This window comes from Xyrauchen texanus, chromosome 30 (genome assembly GCF_025860055.1).
Source record: "Xyrauchen texanus isolate HMW12.3.18 chromosome 30, RBS_HiC_50CHRs, whole genome shotgun sequence".
Taxonomy (NCBI): domain Eukaryota; kingdom Metazoa; phylum Chordata; class Actinopteri; order Cypriniformes; family Catostomidae; genus Xyrauchen; species Xyrauchen texanus.
Window position 1 is genome coordinate 5,945,850 of NC_068305.1, and position 25,407 is coordinate 5,971,256.

The 25,407-nt window shown below is 39.1% G+C and overlaps 1 protein-coding gene across 1 annotated transcript in view; it reads left to right on the top strand.

The window, feature by feature from the left end:
* The window catches only part of cnksr3 (cnksr family member 3), a 74,068-nt gene that overhangs the window by 15,091 nt on the left and 33,570 nt on the right, over nucleotides 1–25,407 (top strand). Inside the window, exons 2-3 of the mRNA XM_052098605.1 lie at nucleotides 8,963–9,126; nucleotides 24,989–25,191. Coding sequence (XP_051954565.1) covers nucleotides 8,963–9,126; nucleotides 24,989–25,191 — 367 coding nt within the window. The remainder of the gene's footprint in view (nucleotides 1–8,962; nucleotides 9,127–24,988; nucleotides 25,192–25,407) is intronic.

Genomic DNA, 25,407 nt, shown 5'->3' on the forward strand with positions numbered 1-25,407 from the left:
CCAATGGTCGGAGCAGTGTCAACAGGCGTTTACGCAGATTAAAGCTGCACTTTGTGGGGACCGCTTTTACATGCACCTGATTTTTCTCTCCCTTTTATTTTGCAGACGGACGCTTCAGACAGAGGGCTGGGGGCCGTACTCTCGCAGCTGGTGGAGGGAGGAGCCCGGTGCTGTACATTAGTCGGAAGCTCTCCTTAAGGGAGACTAAGTACAGCACCGTGGAAAAGGAGTGTTTGGCCATCAAGTGGGCGGTCCTCACCCTCCGTTACTACCTGCTGGGGCGGGCCTTCACCCTCTGTTCGGATCATGCCCCACTCCAGTGGCTCCACCGCATGAAGGATACTAACGCCCGGATCACCCGTTGGTATCTCGCTCTCCAGCCTTTTAAATTCAAGGTGATCCACAGACCGGGGTGCAGATGGCTGCCGCCGACTTCCTCTCCAGAAATGGGGAGTGGTAGGCAGGCGGATGACGCCCGGCCTGAGTCGGGCGGTGGGGGTATGTGGCAGCGGGGCGTGGTCAAGCGCCCGTCCGGAGAGAGAAGCGGTAAGGGCGCTCACACCTGGGCCAAATTATGACTAACACCTGTCTCTAATTGCAGTAGAGTGAGGAGAGCGGTTAAAAAGCCAGCAGCCGGAGAGCAGAGGGAGCCCCCCGACCAGAACAAACCAACCCAACCCAGTGCGCTTATGTTATTATATGTTTGGTGTGTAAATTATTGGAAGTGATACGGCAATTAAAGCCTTACCCTTTTTGTTGAAACCTTTGTTTCCTGTCCTGCTTCCCGTGAGAGTCTCACACTATTTATTCTGGGGTTTTGCAGAAACTGGCATTCTAAAATGTCCCGTAAATGGGGATTAAAAGCTGTTGAGAGAAAGCGCTTTATCACACACTGTTTCTGTCGGCCATGGCAAGGAATTCTGGGCCCTTAACTGTATATTGCTCTGGGCCCCTTACCTATTAAGAAAATACATATTTTAATTTGTTGTGAGCCCCCTGGACCTTTTGTCCCAGCTACGGCCCTGCAGAAATCACTACTTTTATGTGTTTGTTAACGCATAAGTGGAGTTAATAATAGTTTTTGAAGAGTTCACATGTGCGTATGTGCTCAAGTGTATCAGGGGAACACCGAAGTATGATGTAGAGGGAAAACCCACTATTACAGTGCAATGCATCTTACAAACTGCATGCCTCTTTCTTGTCATCTGCAGCGTTCTCACTCTGAACAGTTTTCTGGTGTATGTGTAAATTAGCTATTATAATTAAATATTTGCAAAAATTATTACTCCACCCTCTTAGTAATGTCATTAACGACAGCTCAACCAATGTGGTTTGAACAATGAATGTGCAACATAGTTACTGCGGTTTCGGGAAACCGTTGTGATTAGTTAGTTAATTTCTACATTGATGCATCATACTATGATGGTTACGCAGTGAGTTACATTTTTGTATGGAAAACACAGTCCAGTTTAGTTGCATACACAACAGATTTAATGTAAATGCAATTGTCACTACCTGAGTTTATCAAGGGCCCTATGACATCTTTTTCTTAATCATTCATTTTTCTCAAAAAACATATTTTCCATTTTATTTTTATGAATTCCATATTTTTAAGTGTAATTAAATATTATTATCTAAAGGGTGTCTAATAAAATTAATACATTAAAACTTTAATCAAATAAAAATCAAAAATAATTTCCAACATAAAATTGCATTATTGAATTTTTTTATCAAATAAAGTGCTCCTATACAGATCCTCACAACATAATCCAAAACACAACATTGGAGTTATTGTATTTATATAGAAAAATTACAATTTACTATATAGAATATTTCAGTTTACTGTTTATGTTTCACATGTCTGAATCCTTTTCAGTTTCTGAATTTTTGATGGTAGTTTTTCACCTCTGGATGTACAGTTAGGCCTCTGGATATGTATTAATGTGATAATTAGCCGCTAAAGGATTCTCTTTGATTCCATGTGGAACCTTTGGGTAATAGCTCTTCTTGAGTGTTGAGTTTAGTAAGTAGTCTATGTCTACATTAATCTGGATACATTTGAAATTAGCATTTTTGTTTTCGAAATACTCTCTGTCCACACTGCCGTTTTCAAGCATTTTCCAAAAGTTTCTCATCCAGACTGAAACTTATAAAAAACAGTCATAAAACACAAATTCCTCTTACTGGGGTTGCGAAAAATTGCCGTTGCACGTATGGTCTGAAATGCAAATGTCCTCGTGTTCCGTCACCGGACACCAATTCCAAGTAAACTTCCCTTCGCCTTTAAAGGAATGCAGTGTTAATGTTGTTTAAAGTAACATTTACCTTTTAAAAATGCAATCAAAATGAATATCAGGCACAACAACGCCGCTACAACAGGAGCCACCATCTTGATTGTTTTTGTTGAATGGATCACATGACAGTGTCACATGACAACAAATACATCATAGGTTTTAGCTATATCCATTTTCCTAGTCCACACTACAACATGAAGGCATTGTTTTCAAATGTATCCACTTCAAATTTTATCACTAATAAAAACGCTGTCTCAGTGTGGACGGGAGGCCAAAATGTAGAGAAAAATATGTATTTTCTAACGAAAACATATTAGTATAGACGTAGCCTTGGGTAACTGATGAGAACTTCCACTTAAAAGTTTGTGTTAATGTTTAATATGGAGACTTGCAGAGCATCTCACTGATGTAAACAGATCTCCTCCCAGAAATATCTTCTTTCATCTTCTGTTTTCCTCAGAATTTTCTTATTCAACTTTGAGACTTTAAAAGGTTAAAGGAGCTGAAAAAGATGTGATTTTACCCTTTACCATACACGTATGGCCAAAGTTGCAGATTAACTGTTTGGAGGCCGTATTTGGTGATGAGTTCATTCAAAGTCCCTACTTAACCTGCTTTCTCACTTAACCATTACAGTGATCTACAGACACATATACACAGTCGTAGCATAACCGCATATCACCAAATGTGCATGTCAATCACAATGAACTGCACATGCCCACATCTCTGGCTTTGCCAGACTAGTATTTACCCTGGGAACTAAAGAAAACCAAAGCAATGCATTTTGCTCACACTACATTGGAGGACTGTGATTGTTGTTAGTTTCTCGTATGTGGCAGCTCTTTTTCTTCCATTGGACCAGTGTCTTTCTTTTTGGGATCATAGAATGCAGCTGCTGTCTCTCAGCAGGGGGACTGAGGGTGGAGGGTATTCAGGACTCTGTAACTTTGCCCTTTGACCCCTCTTTGCCTCCATTTCACTCTTTCTCTTTGAGTTTTAGAAAGGACTTCTACCCCCCACAAAGAGCCTCTTTTCATATCACAGTCACACAAACAGTGGACAGAAAATTATTTGAGCCTACCTCCCTTGTGACTTCTTTCAAGTGTGGTAAACTAGAATTTACAATGAGAAAAGAGCTTTAACTGTCTGTTTTTCAGACATGGTTTCACAGAGAGTCTAGTGCATTCTCAATAAAATCTGAAGTCGTATTTTGTCGAATCACGCCAAAAGATGTCTGGGTCATATTTCCCTGCATAATCAAAAGAAAAATGTATATTTTGTGCAAAGAAAGTTCTTGGGCAATCAAGATTTTTTTGCATTTACACATTTCATGACTATTAAGGACTTTTAAATCCCTAAATTCTCGTTACTGTAACTGTGAAATTCTCATTATGATTTAACCTTTTTTTAACATAAGTATATTACTTAATAAGTGACCTCTCCCTTAAGTAGTGTTGAACAAGAGAGTTCAGATGTTTTACTTTTCAGTTTCGTTCTATTCTTATTTTTCTAAATGATGATTCTTATTACTGAAATACAGTATTCTTTTTATTAAAATCTGCATAAAGGCAGTACAGCAAATATAAACATGAGGTATAAATACTTTGCCATTTATATAATATATAATTATTCTTTCAGCAATAAAGTAATGAGAATGTCATTTTATGTATTACAGTATTGAAAATATGGATCCAGAACAATGTCTGAAGTAATGGAATTTGAATTGGAGATGTGACATTTTATGAATTTGTATTTTTAAACTTTATATATACATGTAATTAGGTGAAATTAGCAATATGTATTTGGATTATTAAATTACAGGTTAAATTGATCAAATTCTGAACTCCAAATACAAATCTCGCAAATTCAGATTTAAGAAATTCAGATTGAAAACAAACTAGGCCAATGGTCAAGTTTCCATGGTCTACAGGAAAATGCAGAACTTATCAGTATAGTTTAATTTAGCACTTCATTGATTGTAACATCTAGATTTCAAATTAAAATACTTTAGTAATAGTTCTAGCTCCTATAGAAAAATAGATATTAGAAAGCAAATAGAAAATAGAATGCAAAAAAATCTTAATGGCCCTAAAACAGCTTAATTTACTTATTTTATTCTTTTGATTGAAAATTTTTAAAATATTGCCTGGAAATGTTTGTGAGATTTACCAATTTTCTGCCAACACTGTATCTTACAATAAGTCTATCTTATAATAAACTTTTTTTGTTGTTATGAGTGTTACAACAGCTGAAAATGAGATCATACATAAGTTATATTGCAGACATAATTTGCAACAAGTGGCAAGTTGCACATAACGTGCCGAAAGACGTTGTTTTTCAGCAAACACTTGCTGGGCTATGTCAGACTAACATGTGCTGTTATGGCACTTTTCCACTGCACATTACAACTCTACTCTGCTCGGTTTACTTTTCTGAGCTTGCTTTTCCACTGCAGTTTAGTGCAGCCTCAACGTGGGTGGGATTATAGTTGTGCTGCCTCTACTGCCGTGACATCATCTTAAATGCGACACAAACATACAACAAGGGAGTAATGAATTAATGGTGTTCTTGATTCTCTGCATGTGGCTGTTTTTCACAGCAAGATGACAAACTTTGTTTCAAGAGAGGCTGATTGCAGCAAGACAAAATACAGCAAAAAAAAAAAAAACAGGAGAGGTCACGGACAACAGAGTAAAACAGTGCTAAATCATGTAAAAAAAAATGCAATTGACCTTATACTGTAATTGCGGAAATTTAGCATAGCAAAATAAACAGGCTCTTAAACTTAAAAGGGAATTGAAAGCACTTCCCAAACCTTTTGTTGTTGAAGAAAATATATGCATCTACTGTATTTTCAGTGTTCCCACGTGTCCTGGAAAACAAAGTTTCATTTTGCAATGCAGTTTTCCAGTCTTGAAAAAAATATTTAATATAATATAACGGTTTGACCAAGTTGCTAACAAGGTTTTCATTATATGTACAAAAACATGGTAATGATCAGGATTTAGAAGTTTTAGGTCCAATAATTAGTACCTCTGTTTTGTTAGGAATGAGTTGAAAGAAATTTCTTGCCATCCAATCTTTGATATCATGCTAACTTGGAGAATTGGGAAATTTCGTCGGGATTCATTGAAATATAAATTTGGGTATCGTCGACAGTGAAGCCTGACTGATTGTCATCCAGCAGCTTGTTCTGTGAGAGATAGGTAGAGATCTGATTTGAAAACTGCCCTTTCAAGTGTTTTTGCCATGAATGGGATGAGAGCGATTGGTCTGTAGTTTTCTATCTGTGTGGGGTTAAATGGAGGTTTTTTTCAGCAGTTGGGTTACTCGAGCCTGCTTAAATGTAGTGGGAAAAGTGCCTGTAAGTAGAAATGTGTTAATTATGTGTGTAAGTGCGGGTAGGATGGATGGAGAGATGGCCTGGAGAAGGTGTGATGGAATGGGGTCAAGGGAACAGGTGGTTGGAGAGGAGGAGTTTAGAGACCTCAGTGTCAGTCAAAGGAGAGAACATAGAGAAAGAATAGTTGCATACAGGAGCCAGGTGTTTGACAGGGTCTGGTGCTGTGAATGTATTGCTGATGGTTGTATCCTTATTTGTAAAAAATGTGCCGAAGATATCTGCTGTCAGTGATGTGTCAGGTGGTGGAGGGGAAGGACAGAGAAGTGTGGTGCTGTTGATCTTGTTCTGGTAATAGGAGGTTTTTGCAGCTTTAACGTTATCTGAAAAAGTTGAAAGCAGAAGCTGATATTTACCTAGATCTGCTGGATCTTTAGATTTCTGCCATCTCCTCTCAGCTGCTCTGAGATCGGTCCGATGTTCACGAAGAACATCAGACAGCCAGGGGCTGGGTGGTGTAGTACGTGCTGGTCTAGAGGAGAGAGGACAGATGTTGTCTAGACAGGTTGTTAAAGTAGAGTTAAGTGTGTCTGTGGCAGTGTTTATATCAAGCATGGAAAATACCTTTATTGTGGGAAGAGAGGTAGAGACATCAGTGGAAAGGCGAGAGGGTGAGAGGGAACGGAGGTTACGGCGAAAGGAAACCAAAGGTGGAGTCGGTTTTAATGTAGATGGGAGAATCATGTTGAATTGAAAAAAGTAGTGATCAGAGACATGTAAAGGTGTAACAAGAATATTTAAGGTGGTACAGTTACGTGTAAAAATGAGGTCCAGCTGGTTGCCCGATCTGTGAGTTGCTGTGGTGTATAGTCTTTCCAAGTCAAATGAGGCCAGAAGAGTATTCAGTTCAATGGCGTGGGGCTTGCCTTGGTGTTTTTGAAATCGCCAAGTACCACAAGTGGCCTGCCATCCTCTGGCAAAGAGGACAGGCTGGAATGAATGCAGCTTTGTTCATGTCAGACTGGCAGTTCCAGAGTCCCACTGAGAACAAGAGCGGAGCATGTGCTGAAGTGCAAAGTGGCTGTAGGTCTGTAGACGATGCAGTCTTCTTGGCCCTCCACTACATCCTCCAGCACCTGGACTCCGCAGGAACCTATGCCAGGATCCTGTTTGTAAATTTCAGCTCTGCCTTTAACACCATCATCCCGGCTCTTCTGAGGAGAAGCTCTCTCAGCTAAGTGTGACTGACTCCACCTGCAGGTGGATCACTGACTTCCTGTCTGACAGGAAGCAGCATGTGAAGCTGGGGAAACATGTCTCCGACTCACAGACCATTAGCACTGGATCCCCCCAGGGCTGCATTCTTTCTCCTCTGCTGTTCTCCCTGTACACTAACAGCTGCACCTCCAGTCACCAGTCCGTCAAGCTTCTGAAGTTTGCGGACGACACCTCCCTCATCGGACTCATCTCTGATGGTGACTAGTCCGCCTACAGGTGGGAGGTTGACCACCTGGTGACCTGGTGCAATCAAAACAACCTTGAGCTCAACGCTCTAAAGACAGTGGAGATGGTTGTGGACTTCAGGAAGAACTCCGCCTCACCTGCACCTGCCACCATCACCCTCTGTTACTCCACAATCGACACTGTGGAATCTTTCCACTTCCTGGGAACTATCATCTCCTAGGACCTCAAGTGGGAGCTGAACATCAGCTCCCTCATCAAGAAAGCACAACAGAGAATGTACTTCCTGCGGCAGCTGAAGAAATTCAACCTGTCAAAGACAATGATGGTGCACTTCTACACAGCCATCATCGAGTCCATCCTCCATCACTATCTGGTATGCTGCTACTACTGCCAAGGACAAGGACATACTGCAGCGTGTCATCCGGTCTGCAGAGAAGGTGTTTGGCTGCAATCTGCCGGCGCTCCAGGACCTGTACGCCTCCAGAACCCTGAAGCGTGCTGGAAAGATTGTGGCTGATCTCTCCCACCCCGGCCACAATCTCTTTGAGACACGCCCCTCTGGCAGAAGGCTGAGGTCCATCAGGACAAAAAACTCACGCCACAAGAACCGTTTCTTCCCATCCGCCACTAGCCTTATCAACAAGGCCCGGTACCCACCCTGACACTCTCCACACTTCACCTCTGGCTCTACATGCCACTGTACATACTCTGCTGTATTTTTATTCTTACTTTTAATATATACTGTGTGGACATATTTATTTATATTGCTTATATTTTAATACTTGTTCTCTTAACTTTCTTATATTTAGAGAATGTGTGACACGCGCCTACAACACCAAAACAAATTCCTTGTATGCGTAAAAAAACGTACTTGGCAATGAAGCTTTTTCTGATTCTGATTATTTTATTAAATCACAGCTTTACAGTGATTCGTAATCCCACTGGGCCATATAGCGAACCGCTTATCTGGAGGTGAGAAACTACCATCAAAAACACACAGAAATGCTTTAAATGGGCAAGTGTTTTTTCTTAAATATTACGCTCATTGTTCCTGGAAATGTCCTGGAACATTGTGCCTTGAAAAGAGTGGGAACCCAGATTTTTTGCAAACAATTGCATCAAATTAGTCTGATACAAGCAAAGACAATTTGCATGTTATGCCCTCATCCTCAAAAACATGAACAAAACTATGCAGGGTAATAAAAACATCACCTAAACTACAATACATATTGTTCACTCACAGTGAGGTTTATGCCGACATCATTTAGTGCTGTGAATTATTGGTTGCCAAGATTAATATTTTTTATATATATATATATATATATATATATATATATATATATATATATATATATATATATATATATATATTTAAGTTAAAGTTAAGTAAATAAATAGTACATAGTAAATTAAGTTACTATTAATAATAATTAGGGCTGTCAATCGATGACAGTTTTTAACTATAATTCAGTATGTAATGATTAAATAATTAATCAAAGTTTGATTTTAAGAACACTTAAATGTTTATTAATTTGCAATTAACTATTTTAGATCGCCACTTGGTGTCCAATGTAAAATCTGTTTCCTTAAGAAAAACCACAGTACAGCGGAATGTGAGTTCTGTGAATGAACATAACAAGATGTGTGCAAAACTGCAAATATGTTAGTTACTCTTAAATTGCACTGATGTGCTCTTAGATCAGAATTTTAAAGGTACCTTGCACCTGTACATGAGAAATACTGAGGCAAGGGACTTGTCAAGCCACTACTTATGTCTTGACTTGAGTGTCTCAATGATGTCACACTCTGTTTAACACTCTTTCTGAAAGAGTTTCATTGTGTTCTTGCTTTCTCTGTCACTCAGGTCTGGATGACAGTCTACAGCAATATGTTCTGAACTTTGAGAGAGAGAAGATAGATGGAGAGCAGCTTCTAAAGTTCAGCCATCAGGATCTGGAGGAACTGGCAGTGACCCGCGTCGGCCATCAGGAGCTCATTCTGGAGGCTGTGGATCTCCTCTGTGCATTGGTCAGTAGTTTATCTGCCCACAACTCAATCAATCAGATGCCCCCTCTCCTGCTACACATCCAGTCAGATTTCTGTCTATAGGGCCTTTCCCACTGGCAGTATTAAAGCCTGTTTTAGGAACTTTTCCCAGAGACTAGTGCTTTTTGTCGCTCTTGCACTTTAGGAACTATAGTTCCTCGAAGCTGTTTTAGGGGACATGTTTAGCTCCTACTCCGGTAGGTATTTTTGGGGCATATAGGAACTGTGGGAGGGGCTGCAGCCTGTGATTAGTCAAAAACCTGCATTGAGAAATGAGAGGAGCTCCACAGAGGTAACTAGCTGCTAACATGCTACTAATTTTACAATTCCCTTAATAGAAATAACATATAAAAAAAGGTCCAAAGAGAATCACCCAGTGTGTGTGTGAGTGTGTGTGTGTGTGTCCACGGGGAGACACGGTATGAGTTTATCGCATCGGTACTGTGAGACTATACAGAAATGAAAGTTAATTCTGGATTACTACATCGACGGTTTCCTGGGATAAGTAATGAGATATTTAGCGAGAGTGGGTAATTGAACTTTATTATACACTAAACCGTCATTAACCGTCAACTTAAAATTTTAAGTCACTGAAATAAGGCCATATAACACATTTGTCCACAAGCCTTTTGAACTGGATCTTGTAGCCTAGAGTTTTTGCTACAAAATGATGTGAAAACCATCCTGATCACTCATTCATACAAAACAATATAGTAATTTAACTTTTGTAAGACAATTTTAGTGTTGAAAGGTAATATGTGAGGTGGCGTGTATGATCATGAATATGTATTGTAATTCACACATGAGAGACAAAGACCCTCCCCTGGGCCTATCAATGAGGGTTAGAGAATTAATGTGAGGAGACTTAATTATCCAAATCAAGTTTTAAGTTAAAAGAAGTAATCTGACTAAATATTTTCTTTACATAAAGACTTGACTTAATTTTAGACCTACACTACCGTTAAAAGAAGTCTCTTCTGCTCACCAAGACTGGATTTATTTGATCCAAAATACAGAAACAACATTGATATTCTTAACTCTTTTTACAATTTAAAAGAACAGTTTTCTATTTGAATATATTGTAAAATGCAATTTATGATCAAAGCTGAATTTTCAGCATCATTACTGCAGTCTTCATTGTCACATAGGGGTGTGCCGGTTTCAGAATTGGTGATGACGGTTATGACTTGAGTCAAATGTGATGGTTCATAACATAACCGTCGGGGGGGGGGCGCGAGTGCGAAGGAAAACTTAGTTTGAATAAACGAGCAGACACTGATTAGCTACTTGCTCTATGTTTATTTAAAATGAACAGTTGGACAATTAGCAGTGAACACACAGTAGCTAAACAAATACTTAACATAAAAATAAAATTGCAATGAACGTGCTTTGTTTTAAATAAATCACACACAGTAAACAAATCCTTTAAAAAAATAGGCTAATTAAATTCTATAAGAGCTGCATAAAAATTAATGACTAGGCCTAAATTACTAACTAAAGAATAAATGATAAAATCTACCTTTATCAAAGAAAAAAACAAAGAACGACTGTTGTAATAATAACTTAATTAAACTAACTAAATTCAGGAAACCAAAAAGTGCAATGACATTTTAAAGTCCTAATCTTTTTCGACTTCCAAGTTCCGTGACAGAAACACCAACATGTTCACTTTACTCGGTTTTAGTGATGCTCTGACAGGGGTAACTATGTTACCCGCAGTGCTAAAAACTCGCTCTGATGCTGTGCTTGTAGCACAAATACACATGTATTTGCGTGCCAATTTTGCTAAGAGCGGATAGTGCGTTTCATTGTCTCTCCACCATGCTAGTGGATCAGCCGTAGAGTCAATTGGCTGTTCTTGGAGATAGCGGGTTAACTCCGTGTCAGCGCGCGCTCTGATCGGTAAAGGAGCAGAGATTTCAGACCTCCGTTTAAGGAGATCTCCAAGATTTCTCTTCTTGGGAGGGGGGGGTGCACAGACCTCTCCCGAATCATCCCCAGCAGTAGCAGCCTCAGAAGCACCACTAACTCCGCCTCCGTTTCCCTCGTCAGCTGATACAATTTCCCCCCGGAGTGCATCTCTTGTCTCCTCCAATCCATCCCCCCCATTGCCTCTGCATCTTGGGTCAAGGAAAGATGACTTTGCCAAAAGCTCCTGAGTGACTTGGGCACTGTATTTGTCCTCCAGTACGCTGGACATTTTGCGTTTTATATTTTGTGTCAGTTCTGTTTCATTGGGGTTTGGTTTTAAAAGATCGCATGTCAACAGTTGCAGGACAGGCTTTACTGAAGAAACTGTTACATAACGTTCCCCAGAGAGAATGTTGGTGAAGTCAGCCACAGGTTTTAGAGATTCTTGAAGCGATGTTAAAACTTCTTTATCTTGCCATTTAAGAATCAGATGCTGGTGCTTTCTATCTGAGACCAGGACACGTGAGATCGCTTGCTCCTGTTCCAAAATTCTGTGAATTCTGTGAAATAAAATACTTGATTATTGGAAGAGGACGTAATAGAAAAAAAGAAAACGAATAAGCCTACCATGCTATAGCCTATATGTCTGCCTTTATTGATTATATGCAGATGAAAACATAATCTGAAACCAATTCTGGCAAAAACTAATAGTATATCATAACGAAAATCTAATGAGTAAACAGTCTATTCTATGATAGTAAGTGTTGGGAAGGATACTTTCAAAACGTATTTCGTTACAAGAATACAGAATGCATGCCCATCAGCAAGTGTTATATTTACTTCTTATTTATTAAATAAATCCATGCAATTTGTTGATGAAACATTGATTAAAATTAAGATACAATTAATACAAAACGAAATTCACTTTAAAGAAAGGTTTTGTGCTTTCTGTTTGATGTCTCTGTGAAAGTTTTAAAGCATCTTTTAGTGGCGCTTTCAGAGCGCTCATGTCCGTAACGGGGAACTGTCACGTGTAACATTGTTTTTTCCTCATAAATGCTGAACACTGAAAAATAAAATAAAATGAATATTTTATGTTCTGTGCAGACTACAGTTACTCATAATTTGTATTCTGAATACATAACGCGGTACATGTATTCCGTTACTCCCCAACACTGATATTAGTATATAACCTTATCTGCAAGACCCATATCAGCATTGCTTAAAATTATTGTTAATTTAGCATGCATATAAATAGAACAGTATAATATAGAGTTAACTATCGTAGGCTAAAACAATTCTTACCAGAATAAGGCTGTGCTGTGGGATTTGAAGTTCTGATTGTGCCTTTATCAGCTCTTTCTTTTTCTTCCAGCTCTGAGAAAAAGCGCTCACTATGGACCGACATAGACCTAGAGCTCGGCCTGTTCGGGCAGCTTCACTGTTTACACCGTTGGTAACAGCCAGATGCAAATTATGTCCAAAACAATTTAGCCACGGCCATCCTAATTGCCTTACTGCAGCAACAATGTTCGCTCCATTATCGGTAGTGATACACGACAGCTTCTTTTCATCCAGACCCCAGTCGTGCAAGCCTAACTGCAGGCATTCGGACAAGTGTTCCGCTGTGTGGCTTTCAGGCGTGTAGCTTGTTTCCAAACACTTGGATTTCAGTGACCAGTCTTTTGCGAGGTAGTGAACGGTCAGGCTCATATATGGGGTCATATTCACGCTTGACCACATATCTGTTGTCAGTGCAAAATTACTGATTTCCTGGAGTTCTCTTTGCACCTCATCCTTTACCTTACTATACAAGGCCGGAACAGCTGTTTGAGAGAAGTACTTTCTCCCAGGCAACTCGTACTGTTTGTCGAAAGTATGCAACATTTCTTTAAATGAACTTTTTTCCACTGTCCGGAAGGGTACCATTCCTAATACCAAATATCGAAGTCACACTATCTGTTAGTACTCTCCATTTGTCGCAGTCTTTTTTATATTTAGATCGCCTTGGAAAATGCCTCGGCCATATTCAACTGCCTCTGACCAGATGTGGATGGTTGAGCGGCAGCAGAAGCAGTGGTTAATCCAAGGGCGCGTAAGCCGCGGGGTGGTTAATCTTCAGATGGTTCACGGAGATTGGTGGTGTTGGCATTTGTAACAAATACCGTCTTTCCGCATATTCTGCACACAGGCTCATCAAGATTTTCTGGTTTTCCGTTGCCATCTGGTTTAAACCCGAAATGTGCCCATATAGGCGATGTAACATAATTTTTCGCAACGAGATCCATCTGTTTTACCTTTCTTCATGAAGTTCTCACATGTAAAGTGACGGCTACTGCAGCAGGCAGCGCGTCCGCTCCCATGCACCACGCGAACACGCTGCAGCGTATGCGCACTCAAAAATAGCCTAATGAAAAATCATTCATCATATCATAGTCATAATAATTATAATGCCGATATTATTTCAGAATAGAAATATTATAGGCACTTTATTAGGGATGTATATAACAAAACAGGCGGACAGTGTAGGCCTATTTAATTGCTCTAGAATGTAATGTGCCGCGGCGCCTCAGTGGTCCGTTGGATTGCGCATTTAAAAGTTAAAGTTAAACTGTTGTTTTTAATTAGTATTTAAACATTCTCTGATTATTTTTTTTTTGTAAAAAAATATTTTAATTACACGGTTTTGGCGGTTATGGAGTTCTAATGACGGTTTTCAACTATAACCGTCGGTCTCACGGTTATATAATAACCGTTACACCCCTATAGTCACATGATCCTTCAGAAATCATTATAATATGCTGATTTTCTAATATGGGCATATTTAAAGTGTATTTTACTAATTTAACCCTAACACATATTTGCAAGCACAAGCTTTGCTGATGATAATGAGGCATTATAAACACTAGATAAAATATAATCTAAACAGTCATATTATTTTTATATCATATTACATATCATATTTATATTATACAGCATACAATTTTAAATGCCTGCTTTAACTAAAACTTGCATATTAGGACATATTTCAAATGTCAATACTGTGAATCCTGTCTGGCAAGTCTGGAAACAGTCCCACTAGTAAAATATGTACATGTTTATATAAAATGGCATGTCAGCTAATGAAAACTAAATGACTTACTCGTCCGAAATTGTATCCTCTGTTGGATCAAGTCTCTCTTCAAAATACAAATGTTCATCGGAGTCCTGCTCTTCTTCTGAGGAAAATGTTAACTCTTCCTTAATATCCTGGAGCTTTCTCACCTGTGTATCGTTGCAAACGCGCAGTAAAATTAATGAATTGTTAACATCAAACACTGTCGGGGGCGTTTATCATTTCCCTTGATCATCTCAGCACATTAGCGTATGAATGGCACGCTCTGCTGGTGGGTGTGATCACATTACAGATAATGAGATGGACCGGTAAAAACTGTACATCGCTTTGTTTCAAACAGATTGCATTGCAGGAGAATATTTGTTTTAAATTTGAATTGTTTTATTTAAAAGTAGACATTTTAAGCTTTCTTTAGGCATATGTTTCATGTTTGTGTGATAAGTATTCGTGGGGTTTCAGTTCATTTTTGTGACGTGTTTCTGAAATATGCTCGTGAACATAGAGATTGCTGAAAGCTCACCCTTTTTATTTTCTTTATTTTACAAAAGCACAAGATTTTGTTGTTATTGTGAGTGTACACAAATAAAAGTAGACCCTTTATAGTTACTAATGATGTCTTACACTTATCTGTATACCCAAAAATGACGGAGTATTTTAAGTTGTTTCTGCTGTAATGACGAAAATATCCAGCAGGACGCGCTGGCGCGTCAGTCGACACCAGAGGGTTAATTAATAGAGTTTCAGGAGGAGCATGTTAATTTTAATCTGGCAAATCACAGCCCACAAGCAATAGTATATATGCCGCTGCTTCAGAAAAAACCCGAAGCAATAAATGTTTTGTACATTAAAAACACGTTTTCTTTACGTTGTTTAAGTAGAATTTAAAATGGTTTAATCTAATTTTTTTTTTATTATGATGCATCTCCATTTATACAGAGCACCCCCACTATTTTCAGAAGCACCATCAGTGATTTTGATCTTGAACTGGGCCTACATATATATATCTATATATCTATATATCTATATATATATATATATACATACATACATACATACATACATACATACATACACATACACACACAGTATATATATATATATATATATATATATATATATACACACACACACATACTGTAACATTTCTACCAGGCAATGACACAGGAGCAGACGATGACACAATGAATTGAAGAACATGGCTCTGGCTCGGCCGAGACATGGCCTGGAGCTGACTCTGGCTCGTGAACATGGGCAGAGACTCAGGAGCGATCTCCGTGGTCGTGGGCATAGACAGAGACTCAGGAACGACCTCTGTGGTCGTGGGCATTGACCTAGTCTTGGGAGCGACCTCTGCAGTCGAGGGCATTGACCGAGTCTCGGGCGCGACCTCTGCAGTCGAGGGCATTGACCGAGTCTCGGGAGCGACTTCTGCGGTCGTAGGCATGGACCGAGTCTCTGGTGCGACCTCTGCGGTCGTAGGCATGGACCGAGGCATGGCTCGTTGGCCGTGGCAGGCGTGGGCGCTGGCTTGTCAAAGATGACGTGGGATGCTAGCTTGACATCCACCTCCCCCACAGTGAACGTGAAACCAGTGATCTCTAAGGCAAGGTCGATATACTGAGCCAGGGTTAGGGAACTGCGACCGGCAGGCATCAAATTGGAGATTGGCTCACTCAAACCTACCCAAAAAAGTCCTTGAGGGGGACCACATTAAAATCCACCTGGCAGGCCAGATCGCAAATGTCCTCCACATAGTCCTCCAGGGGACGATTCCATATGCCATATGAGCTGAACTGCTGCCTTCATGGTTGGGTCTAGTATTCTGTAACGTTCCTAGCAGGCAATGACACAGGAGTAGACGATGACACGATGAATTGAAGAACCCAAGTGCAGTTTATTCCAAAATGTAATATCCAAAAACCCTGACTAAAAATGTGAATCAAAACAAAACATAAACATTAACTTAACTTGACTATGAACGTGGCATGAACAATTACACAAACATCATCAATACTAGAAAAGAAACAATGGCAAACATGAGGGCTTAAATACACAGACATGGGGGAACATAAACCAATGATCAAACGGAACACTAAACAAGATAACAAGACTAATAACCTAAAACCAATTACAAACTAGAACTAATAACAAAGTAATCAAACAATGAACCAATGGAAACAAGACACATGCACATGGAGGGAAAACAGGACATCCCATTTGTATTTTTTGTTTTGGCATTTTTAAACATGGCAAGGAAAATCACTTGGAGAAGTTTATCTTTAAACTATTCTGTTCCATTCCATTGCGTTCTATCCAGCTGTTTTTGAACACAAGATTGTGTCTTATGTAAATTTCCCCCAGAGAAATGTGTCAAGTCAGGTGAAACTGAAACCAGCATAATTATACAGGGCTTCCAATTAAGACCGATTTCAACTAGTCATTCAGGCAACCCACTGACATGTTGACTTTGAAATAGTTTTTTGCAGATTCCCGTTACATTTAAACAACTTGTCCCATGGTGGTTTTTAGTGGATGTATGAAGTTAGTTTCCCTCAAGTTCACACAGGTGTCCTTGTCTCTACAAGGACACCTGTGTGAACTTGAATAACACATGTGGTTAACACATGAGTTTCCCTCATCACATTAACTATGAACATGTTCCACTAACATTTGACAACCACAAAGTGTTCTAATACTTTTTGTCCTACATACATTTTGAGCCGTATATCTATTGTTTTATCATTTAAAACATAAAAAACGTGGTTTTGTGAAATGTTCTACTTGAAAAATGTGTTTGTGCCATTTTCTGTCAAATTACATCAAATTTTTTTTGTTATTTAATTCTAAGTGTGACGTAAGAATCTTAATATTTTTTTGGGGCCACTTTATAAAATATGTTCTGACATTTGCCCTCCTGTTTAGACTATTTTGTGTGTATTTACCATAGTGTTAACTTATTATATCTGAATCATATGCCTCTAAAATGATCGTATTTTTCCTGGCACATTAATCTGTGGACCATTAAAAAAACGTTTGGACACAAGTAGCTTAACATTCTACCACAAATGCTGCTTATCTAATAACAGAAGAGAACATTCTCCCCAGCATAAGCTTTGTTATATTGTAGGTGGAGGCTGTCCGTGAACAGGAAAGCAGATCTTTCCCAGACATTCCGATCAGCTGTTCCCTCTCACTTCCTTCCTAAGATTTCCTGTGATTTTTCCTTCTTACTTTTCTCCCCTTTAACAGCATTAAAGTAAAAGTTATAATTCCTTTATAACTATTGAATACATATTCCAAATCTGAACTTTTCTTCTGTGGAGCAAAAAAGGAGATTTAGCAGGCTGTTTACACTGCTCATTTTCATACAAAGAAAGCATGTAGTGACCAGGGGCTGGTCTTCTGGTCCAAAAAGAGAATAGAAATAACATAAAAGTACCATCAAATTTGTTTGTGTGAGGGACAGATAGAGATTTAAGTCCTAACGAAATGGAGGAACATTCTGTGTATATAAAATACATGCAGATAGAGATAGAGCAAGTATATGCATGTGCTTTTGTCCAGTTAGTGGGCTCAAAATTGTAGGCAGTGCTGATTGTTATCGCAGAACCCATGCTTGCTGTAGTTTTGTCCCAACATTGTGCTGGATATGAATAGGGAGGGTCAGTTGGAACAAACAATGTCCACTGCGTCCATTCAGAGTTCTGACAGGCCTGAACTCAGACAGAAACGCAGGATGTTAAAATAGGAGACTGTACCACAAGAAGGCAGTGATAACATAAAAACATTCAAATAAACCCCCATTATCTGCTCTATATTATCTGCTTTCAGGCTTTTTGATACCTAAATGTGTTTTTCTCTCTGGAAGCCTATATGTAACACCATCAAATGTGTTTTAAAGGGATAGTTTTCCCCAAAATGAAAATGATGTCAACATTTACTGACCTTCATGTTGTTCCAAACCAGTATGCCTTTCTTTCTTATGCAGAACACAGAAGGATGTTTTAGGCAGAAAGTTCATGCTGCTCTTTTCAATACAAAGGAAACAAATGGGGGACGGGTGCTGTCAAGCTCCAAAAAAATACAAGAAACCACCATAATCAAAATCCATACAATTTGTACACTACATGTCAAGTCTTCTGAAGCCATATAATAACCTTGAGTGAGAAACAGACTGAAATATAAGTTGTTATTCACTGAAGATCTTCAAATCTCAATTGCACTTGCACATATTCAAACATTTGTTGTCAGGTTGATGTCAGTGATTTAAACTGGGAATGTTATTTCAGGCCCTGTGATCAGGGGGTCCTCTATGCTATGGTACCTATTCATTAGGCATGGGAGAGGGAGAATTTAAGCAACGGCCCCTCCTGTGTGTCTAGATGACTGTTCACAAGAATGTGAATGATAAAAAAATGTTTCTTGAGCATTTTCCTGAAATCTCTTTAAAGCTATAGTTCACCAAAAAAATTGAATTCTCCCATCATTTAGTCCCCCTTATGTCATCTCAATCTCTTGACTTTTTTTGTAAAGCAAATGATGAGTGAATCATATTTTTTATGTGAACTATTCTTTTCTCTGTTCTACCCTGCAAAACAAGCTGAAAACAGCATAAAACCTAAATCTAGCCTGAAATTAACCTAGCAGGGATCTGTAATGTAAAGGCTGGAATAGACATGACAGAGCTAGGGAGAGGTCAACTGTAGAATTTTCTGGAAGATATCTCCTAGAGAGCAGGAAACAGATGTGACCCACCCACCTGTCAGAGTGCCCCCCGCCCAGCAAACACACACACAAAAACGAATTCAGACAAACACACACAGTAAGCTGTGCAGGAAAATATGTCACGCCATTGTTCCAGTAGTTTCCGCATGGCGGATTAACTCTGTCTCATCCTTAACTCTGTGTGTCTGTCACATCTCTGTTTATTTTTTAGGTTCTTTTATTAGCGTTAGCGAACATGCTATGCTCTTCAACTTTCTCTGGCTATATTCCAGTGCAGTAAAGTTAAAAAAAGAGCCTTCATTTCCTTTCCCCATTTGGAAGCAACAAAATCCACACTCCACAGCATGGAAACGGCAATAAAAAAAGTACCAGTACCATATTATTATTATTATTATTATTATTTAAAGAACCTTAACATGTAAATCCCATAGTAAATGAATATGGTTATTATTCCATACCATGGTATGGCCATCTGGTACTATCACTCTACTGTACAATGGTACCAATACAATAAACAATAGCAAGAGTTGCTGAACGTAAATTGGGGAGTGAGCAACATTATCCTCTTAACATCAAATGCTATGCACTTTAAAATGTTTGGTTTACACAAGTGTATTAATATTTCAATCTTATAAAGTATTATTTCAACTTTCACTCTGTCTCTATTGCTCTTATTTATCTCTCAGGTATTTTGCTGTCTGTCAGAAGAAAGTCATACACATCTGGGATGGCATGAGGGTTAGTTAAGGATGAGAGAATTTGTATTTTTGGGTGACCTATAACATTAAGCGCCATGAGGGCAAGATTTTCAGTGAATAATGTTGTAAAGTTTGACCTGTTCCTCACACAAAGCTATTGTATGGCTTTAGAAGACTTGGAATGCAGGAATATAGATTTCTAGTTTTTGTCTAGTTAGAACAACATGAGGGTGAGAAGATTATGACAGAAGTATTGTTTTGAGTTCTATATTCCTTTAAGAACTTGTTAACGGACAGTGACTTTCTCTGAAACCAAAGGTAGCTGTCTTGCTTCTTTTAAATTTTTTCACCATTTCTCCCTAATTTGGAATGGCTAATTCCCAGTGTGCTCTAAGTCCTTGTGGTGGCACAGTGACTCGCCTCAATCCAGGTGGCAGAGGACGAATCTCAGTTGCCTCTGCGTTTGAGACGTCAATCCATGCATCTTATCACGTGAGCCACGTGAGCATGTTACAGAGGAGAGAGCGCGTGTGGATGATTCACGCTATTCTCCGCTGCATCCACACACAACTCGCCACACGCCCCACCGAGAGCGAGAACCACATTATAGCGACCATGAGGAGGCTGGAGAGACTCATGGAGGCAGCGATATGACCTCAGTAGTAGGGTTTATTGAACAGATGATTGAAACAGTTATGTAAACTTCAAGCAAATCCAGTTGAGCAAAGTGGCAAACTGCAGGTGAGTAAAATCCTGACCGGGTATAGATACGATGAACAGATAGCTCACAATACTCTTATGATACTTGCAGGCAATAATGAAGACACAAGTATGTTTGACATAGTACTGTAGAAAGGTGTGGAGTTTCAGAGCTACTATCAACAAGAACAGACAAAGAGTTTGTGTAAAAGCGGGGTATATATATGCAGTCCTTGATTAGCCACTAATGATATGCAGGTGCATGTAATCAGAACTCAGGGGAGAGTGAGCGCTGTGACGGCAGTGAGGAAAAAAGAGAGAGAGACCGGTGGATCCGTGACAAAAGGTGCACGATTGTGATATATTACTATTATAATATATTTGTATTATTATAATTTGTTTACAAGTTATAATAATATTTAAGCTGAATTGGTTCCAATAATAACTGTGTGAATGAAAAATGAAAACTTATTTTCTACTGATGACTTGTACCCAATTAGTTTTTCACATTAATGTAAAGATATTCTAAACTCATTATGCAAAAAAACAACACTGGTATCGGATCGGGATCGGTATCAGCCGATACTGAGATTTCTGAAATCGGCTCGGAAGAGAAAAAGTGTTATCTGTGCATCCCTAGTCTTTACTAGCTGAACTAACCAGGCCCCCACTGCTGTCTTGCTTCATATTCAGTCACTCCTGGTTTCAGACTGGCTTCCAAGGCACCATGACGTCATGTCTAATGATCTGAAACCAATTTAAGTGAGCTTTAGAGATAATCAAGCAAATATTAAATGACTACAATGTTTATGGACACAGTGGACACTTCAGGGGATGAACTAATGCAAACTCCAACCATGAGGGGCGGCTGTGGCTCAGGTGGTAGAGGGTGTCGGCTACTAATCGCAGGATTGGCGGTTCGATTCCCGGCCCACACGATTCTACATGCCGAAGTGTCCTTGGGCAAGACACTGAACCCCAAGTTGCTCCCAATGGCAGGCTAGCACCTTGCATGGCAGCTCTGCTATGTGTGTGAATGTGTGTGAATGGGTGATTGGAACACATTGTAAAGCGCTTTGGGAACCTCTAAGGTTAAAAAAAGTGCTATATAAGTGCAGACCATTTACCATAAGACATGGGATGCCATATCTTATGCCACTGCCTGAACTTTGGATTTAGGACAGACCTCACCGAAATGACCTGCCGGTTGAACAGCGAAGCACTTCACTGATCTCTGCCTGCATCACCTTGGTCTAACTACACTCTTAAAATTGAATGCATAGACGATCAATGAATTGCCAACAAAAGCCTTCATCAGCCAACTAACAAGGGACATGCATCTCTGTAAATTTCTGCAGTTAATCTAGGATGAACTTCAAAGACATTAGTCATTAATCTTACAGTTCATACAAAATCTTTGTTTAAACACTGTCCCTTAACACTTACTTAGTTTACTAATTTTAAACCATTACTTGCACTGCTTATAAATAACTCAAATTGGCATTATATTCATGCTGTTTAGCCAGAGGGGAACTGGCCCTAATACTGAGTCTGGTTTCTCCCGAGGTTATTTATCTCCATTAACCAAAATCTTTTGGAGTTTTGTGTTCCTTGCAACAGTCTCCTTCGGCTTGCTCACTGGGGTTCTAAATACAATTGTTATTTAGTTATTTATTTTTATACACAATTTGCAATCATATTTCACAATGATGACTTTATAGATATTACAGTTTCATTTTCTGTTAATGCATGATTTTCTGTAAAGCTGCTTTGAAACGATGTATGTTGTGAAAAGCGCTATACAAATAAAAATGAGTTGACTTGACATTATTTAAGGTACTTTTTTCAAATCCTCTGCCATTATATTTCCTTTTAATTAAATTTCTTGCCTGTGTACCAGTGAAGAATCTGTGATCAGTTTCTCATATGGCTTATTTCTAACACAGTCATTTATCATCTTTGATTCATCCCAAATCTCTGCACATTTTATTGACTTTTAAGTCCATACAAACAGCCTGTTGGTCAGTATCTGTCTGGGTCTAGAAGAGAGACAGTGTTTTGGAATTCCTTTGAAGTCAGGCATTGGCCATGTTTATGCATTGACTCTGACCAGTATTATGGAATGCAATGGGATTTTATTCTGGAAAGGTTGTGAGAATGACCTGTGTGCTTTGGCCACTATCACATGAAACTATAAATACCTGATATTTCATGTTTCATATCATCAACTTGTTTTCCCAGGGGAAGATACACAGATGGGAACTGCTTTAGCACTAAGTGTGGATAAATGTGTACTAGGCATTTATAAGTAGTGCTTAATAAGGCAAGCATCACTATTAATATTGCTCATACTTAAGGGTAGGGGTTGGTTAGAAACTTGATCCTACTATGGAGATTGCTAAGGACATTAATGATACATTAAATCAAGGAATGTTAAGGTGAGGTGTGCTATTACTTTTTGAATCAATCAGACTTAGGTTTGCGGAAATTAAGATGGGTGAAAAACCTATGTGCTCCACCGCCCCCGCCCGTGAACGGCGTGGTTTTTGGCTAAATATTCTCATAAACAGAATTGATAGTATTATTACCTGGGCTAGAATGAAGCATGACATTGTAAGGCATATATTATGCTGAAATTATGAATATAAATTTTTTAAATTGCACAGTCATTTTATTAAAAACTGAGCAGACTTGTATCAGAATTGAGGCAAAAGATCATCACTGTCACATAAAAAGAGAAAAGTGCAATCTGATGGCGATTACACACCTGATAACATTAGTGTAAGTAAACAGAAATGTTAATAACATCTCATAACACACTCCCTATAATGCTGTGAACTCTTTATTAACTATTGCCTCTATTATGACATGAAACATGACTTAAATTAGTATTAGTATTAGTATTTAGCATTGTAACAGATGTTCTTATTTGGATCAAAAGGAGGAAGCGTGACACTGAGATCCAACTCAAAAGGGCTTTATTTTTCACAGCTTCACAGTCTTTATATATTTATTTATTTATTTATTTATTTTCGTGGTCACACTTAAATTGATGCTTTTTCAGCACAATACAGATTACACTAAGGAACACTGAAGGCATCCTACATGCGGTTGAGCCATTGGAGCAGGGTGTGGTCTGAACAGAGGGCGAATGCTCATCCCAGCAAATAGTAGTGGAGAGTGATGACTTCCCAATTGATAATCAAACACTCCTTCTCTAAGGTGCTGTACTTCATCTCTCTCATAGAGAGATTTGACTAATGTACAGCACCCAGCCCCCTGTCTGATGTGTCTGTCTGTAAGACAAAAGGGAGAGAGAAATCAGGGGAATGCTGAAGCAGCCCACCACAAAGTGCAGCTTTTTCCTGCGTGAAAGCTTGTTTACATGACTCCGTCCACAGGACCATCTCTGGGGCTCCCTTCTTAGTGAGATCATTCTGTGGATTGTCAGGTACCTGGATCAACATCCCCACCTCCATCACCATTCCAGAGCTTGGGCCATGCGTTCGAAGAGCTGAAGAAATGCCTCTGGCTTATTTTGCACCCCCATCTTTCCCAGCATCACATGGGAGTTTGCTGATGCTGGGGTCGCGTTCTCTCTCTCTCTCTCTCTCTCTCTCCCTCTCTTTTGGTGGACTGGGCCATCTTTTTACCCCCCTCTCACTGTGAACATGGAAACGTAATTAGTCACAACTCATCTCAGGTAGATGTCCTTACCGCTTTCTGTCTCCCCAGATGGCCGCTTGACCACGCCCTCACCTCCACAAGCATCAATTGAACTTGGAGCAAATTTAGGTGTCCTCGCTGATGTTATACATGTTCTTTAAGAGTGAGGAATGACAGTTTAATCCATAGCATGCTCTTAAGATTTATTTAAAGATTTTTTGAAAAAGAAAGAAAAACACTGCAGCTATCCTCAGAGAATTGGCAATGGCAACAGTTGCTAAGACAGGATTGGTCAGAAACGCTCTTAAGGCGGGGCTTATCAAAGGGTCAGTTGCACTGAAGCCATGTCAAGTCAATTTTATTTGTGTAGCGCCTTTCACAACACGCATCGTTTCAAAGCAGCTTTACAGACAATCAGGCATTAACAGAAGATAAAACTGTAATGTCAATAATGTCGATGAGTCATCATTGTATAATTAGATAAAATACGATTTTGAATTTGTGTTTAAAAATAAATAATAAAATAATAATTGTATTTATAACCCCAGTGAGCAAGCTGAAGGCGACTGTGGCAAGGAACACAAAATTCCATAAGATGTTGGTTAATGGGAGAAAATAAACTTGGGAGAAACCAGACTCAATGTGGGGGCCATGAATATAATGAAAATATTACTTCTGTATGGGTCAAGTCATGGTTTATAATTCTTAAACTAAGTAAGTGTTAAGGGACAGTGTTTAAACATCGATTTTGTATGAACTGTAAGATTAATGACTAATGTATTTTAAGTCCATCCTATATTAACTGCGGAAGTTCACATAGATGCAATTGTCCTTGTTAATTGACTGATGAAGGGTTGTGTTGGCAATTGAAGCAAGCAACACCCCAGCAATTGCATTGCAACACTCGAGCAACCACTAAAAAACATTGAGGTGGCAAGTTTTGCATGGGCAAACACCACTCACATTTTCTTCCAGATGTAAAAATATAGTTTAAGTTATAACAATTACTCATGTTAGACTTTTTTTTCAGAACTGTGGTGTGGAGACTGATAACTTGAAAACTCTGGTCGGTCAGACACGAGCAGCAACCAGCAACCTGCACAACTGTGCATCAGAGCGCAGGAAAAACCCTTCTTATGATGGAGGCAGTCCAGACAAACCACCTAACCTGTTCCTAACAGCTGTTGTGGAGCTGATAGGAACTGCCAAGGGCATGCTTGCTTGGCTTGACAGGTATGTAAAGTTTTAAAAACAAACAGACACTCTGTCACTTTCTTTTAGACTTTACACACCACACAGCAAATTTATCAACAACTTTGGCTAACATTATGCAAAGGGAGTGTAGTAATAGAAACTACAGCATAGTCTTATAACTCAAAATGAAAAGGTATGACTTAGAGACCAACCAATCAACAAACAGATTGGTTACTCTTTCAATATTTATTTATG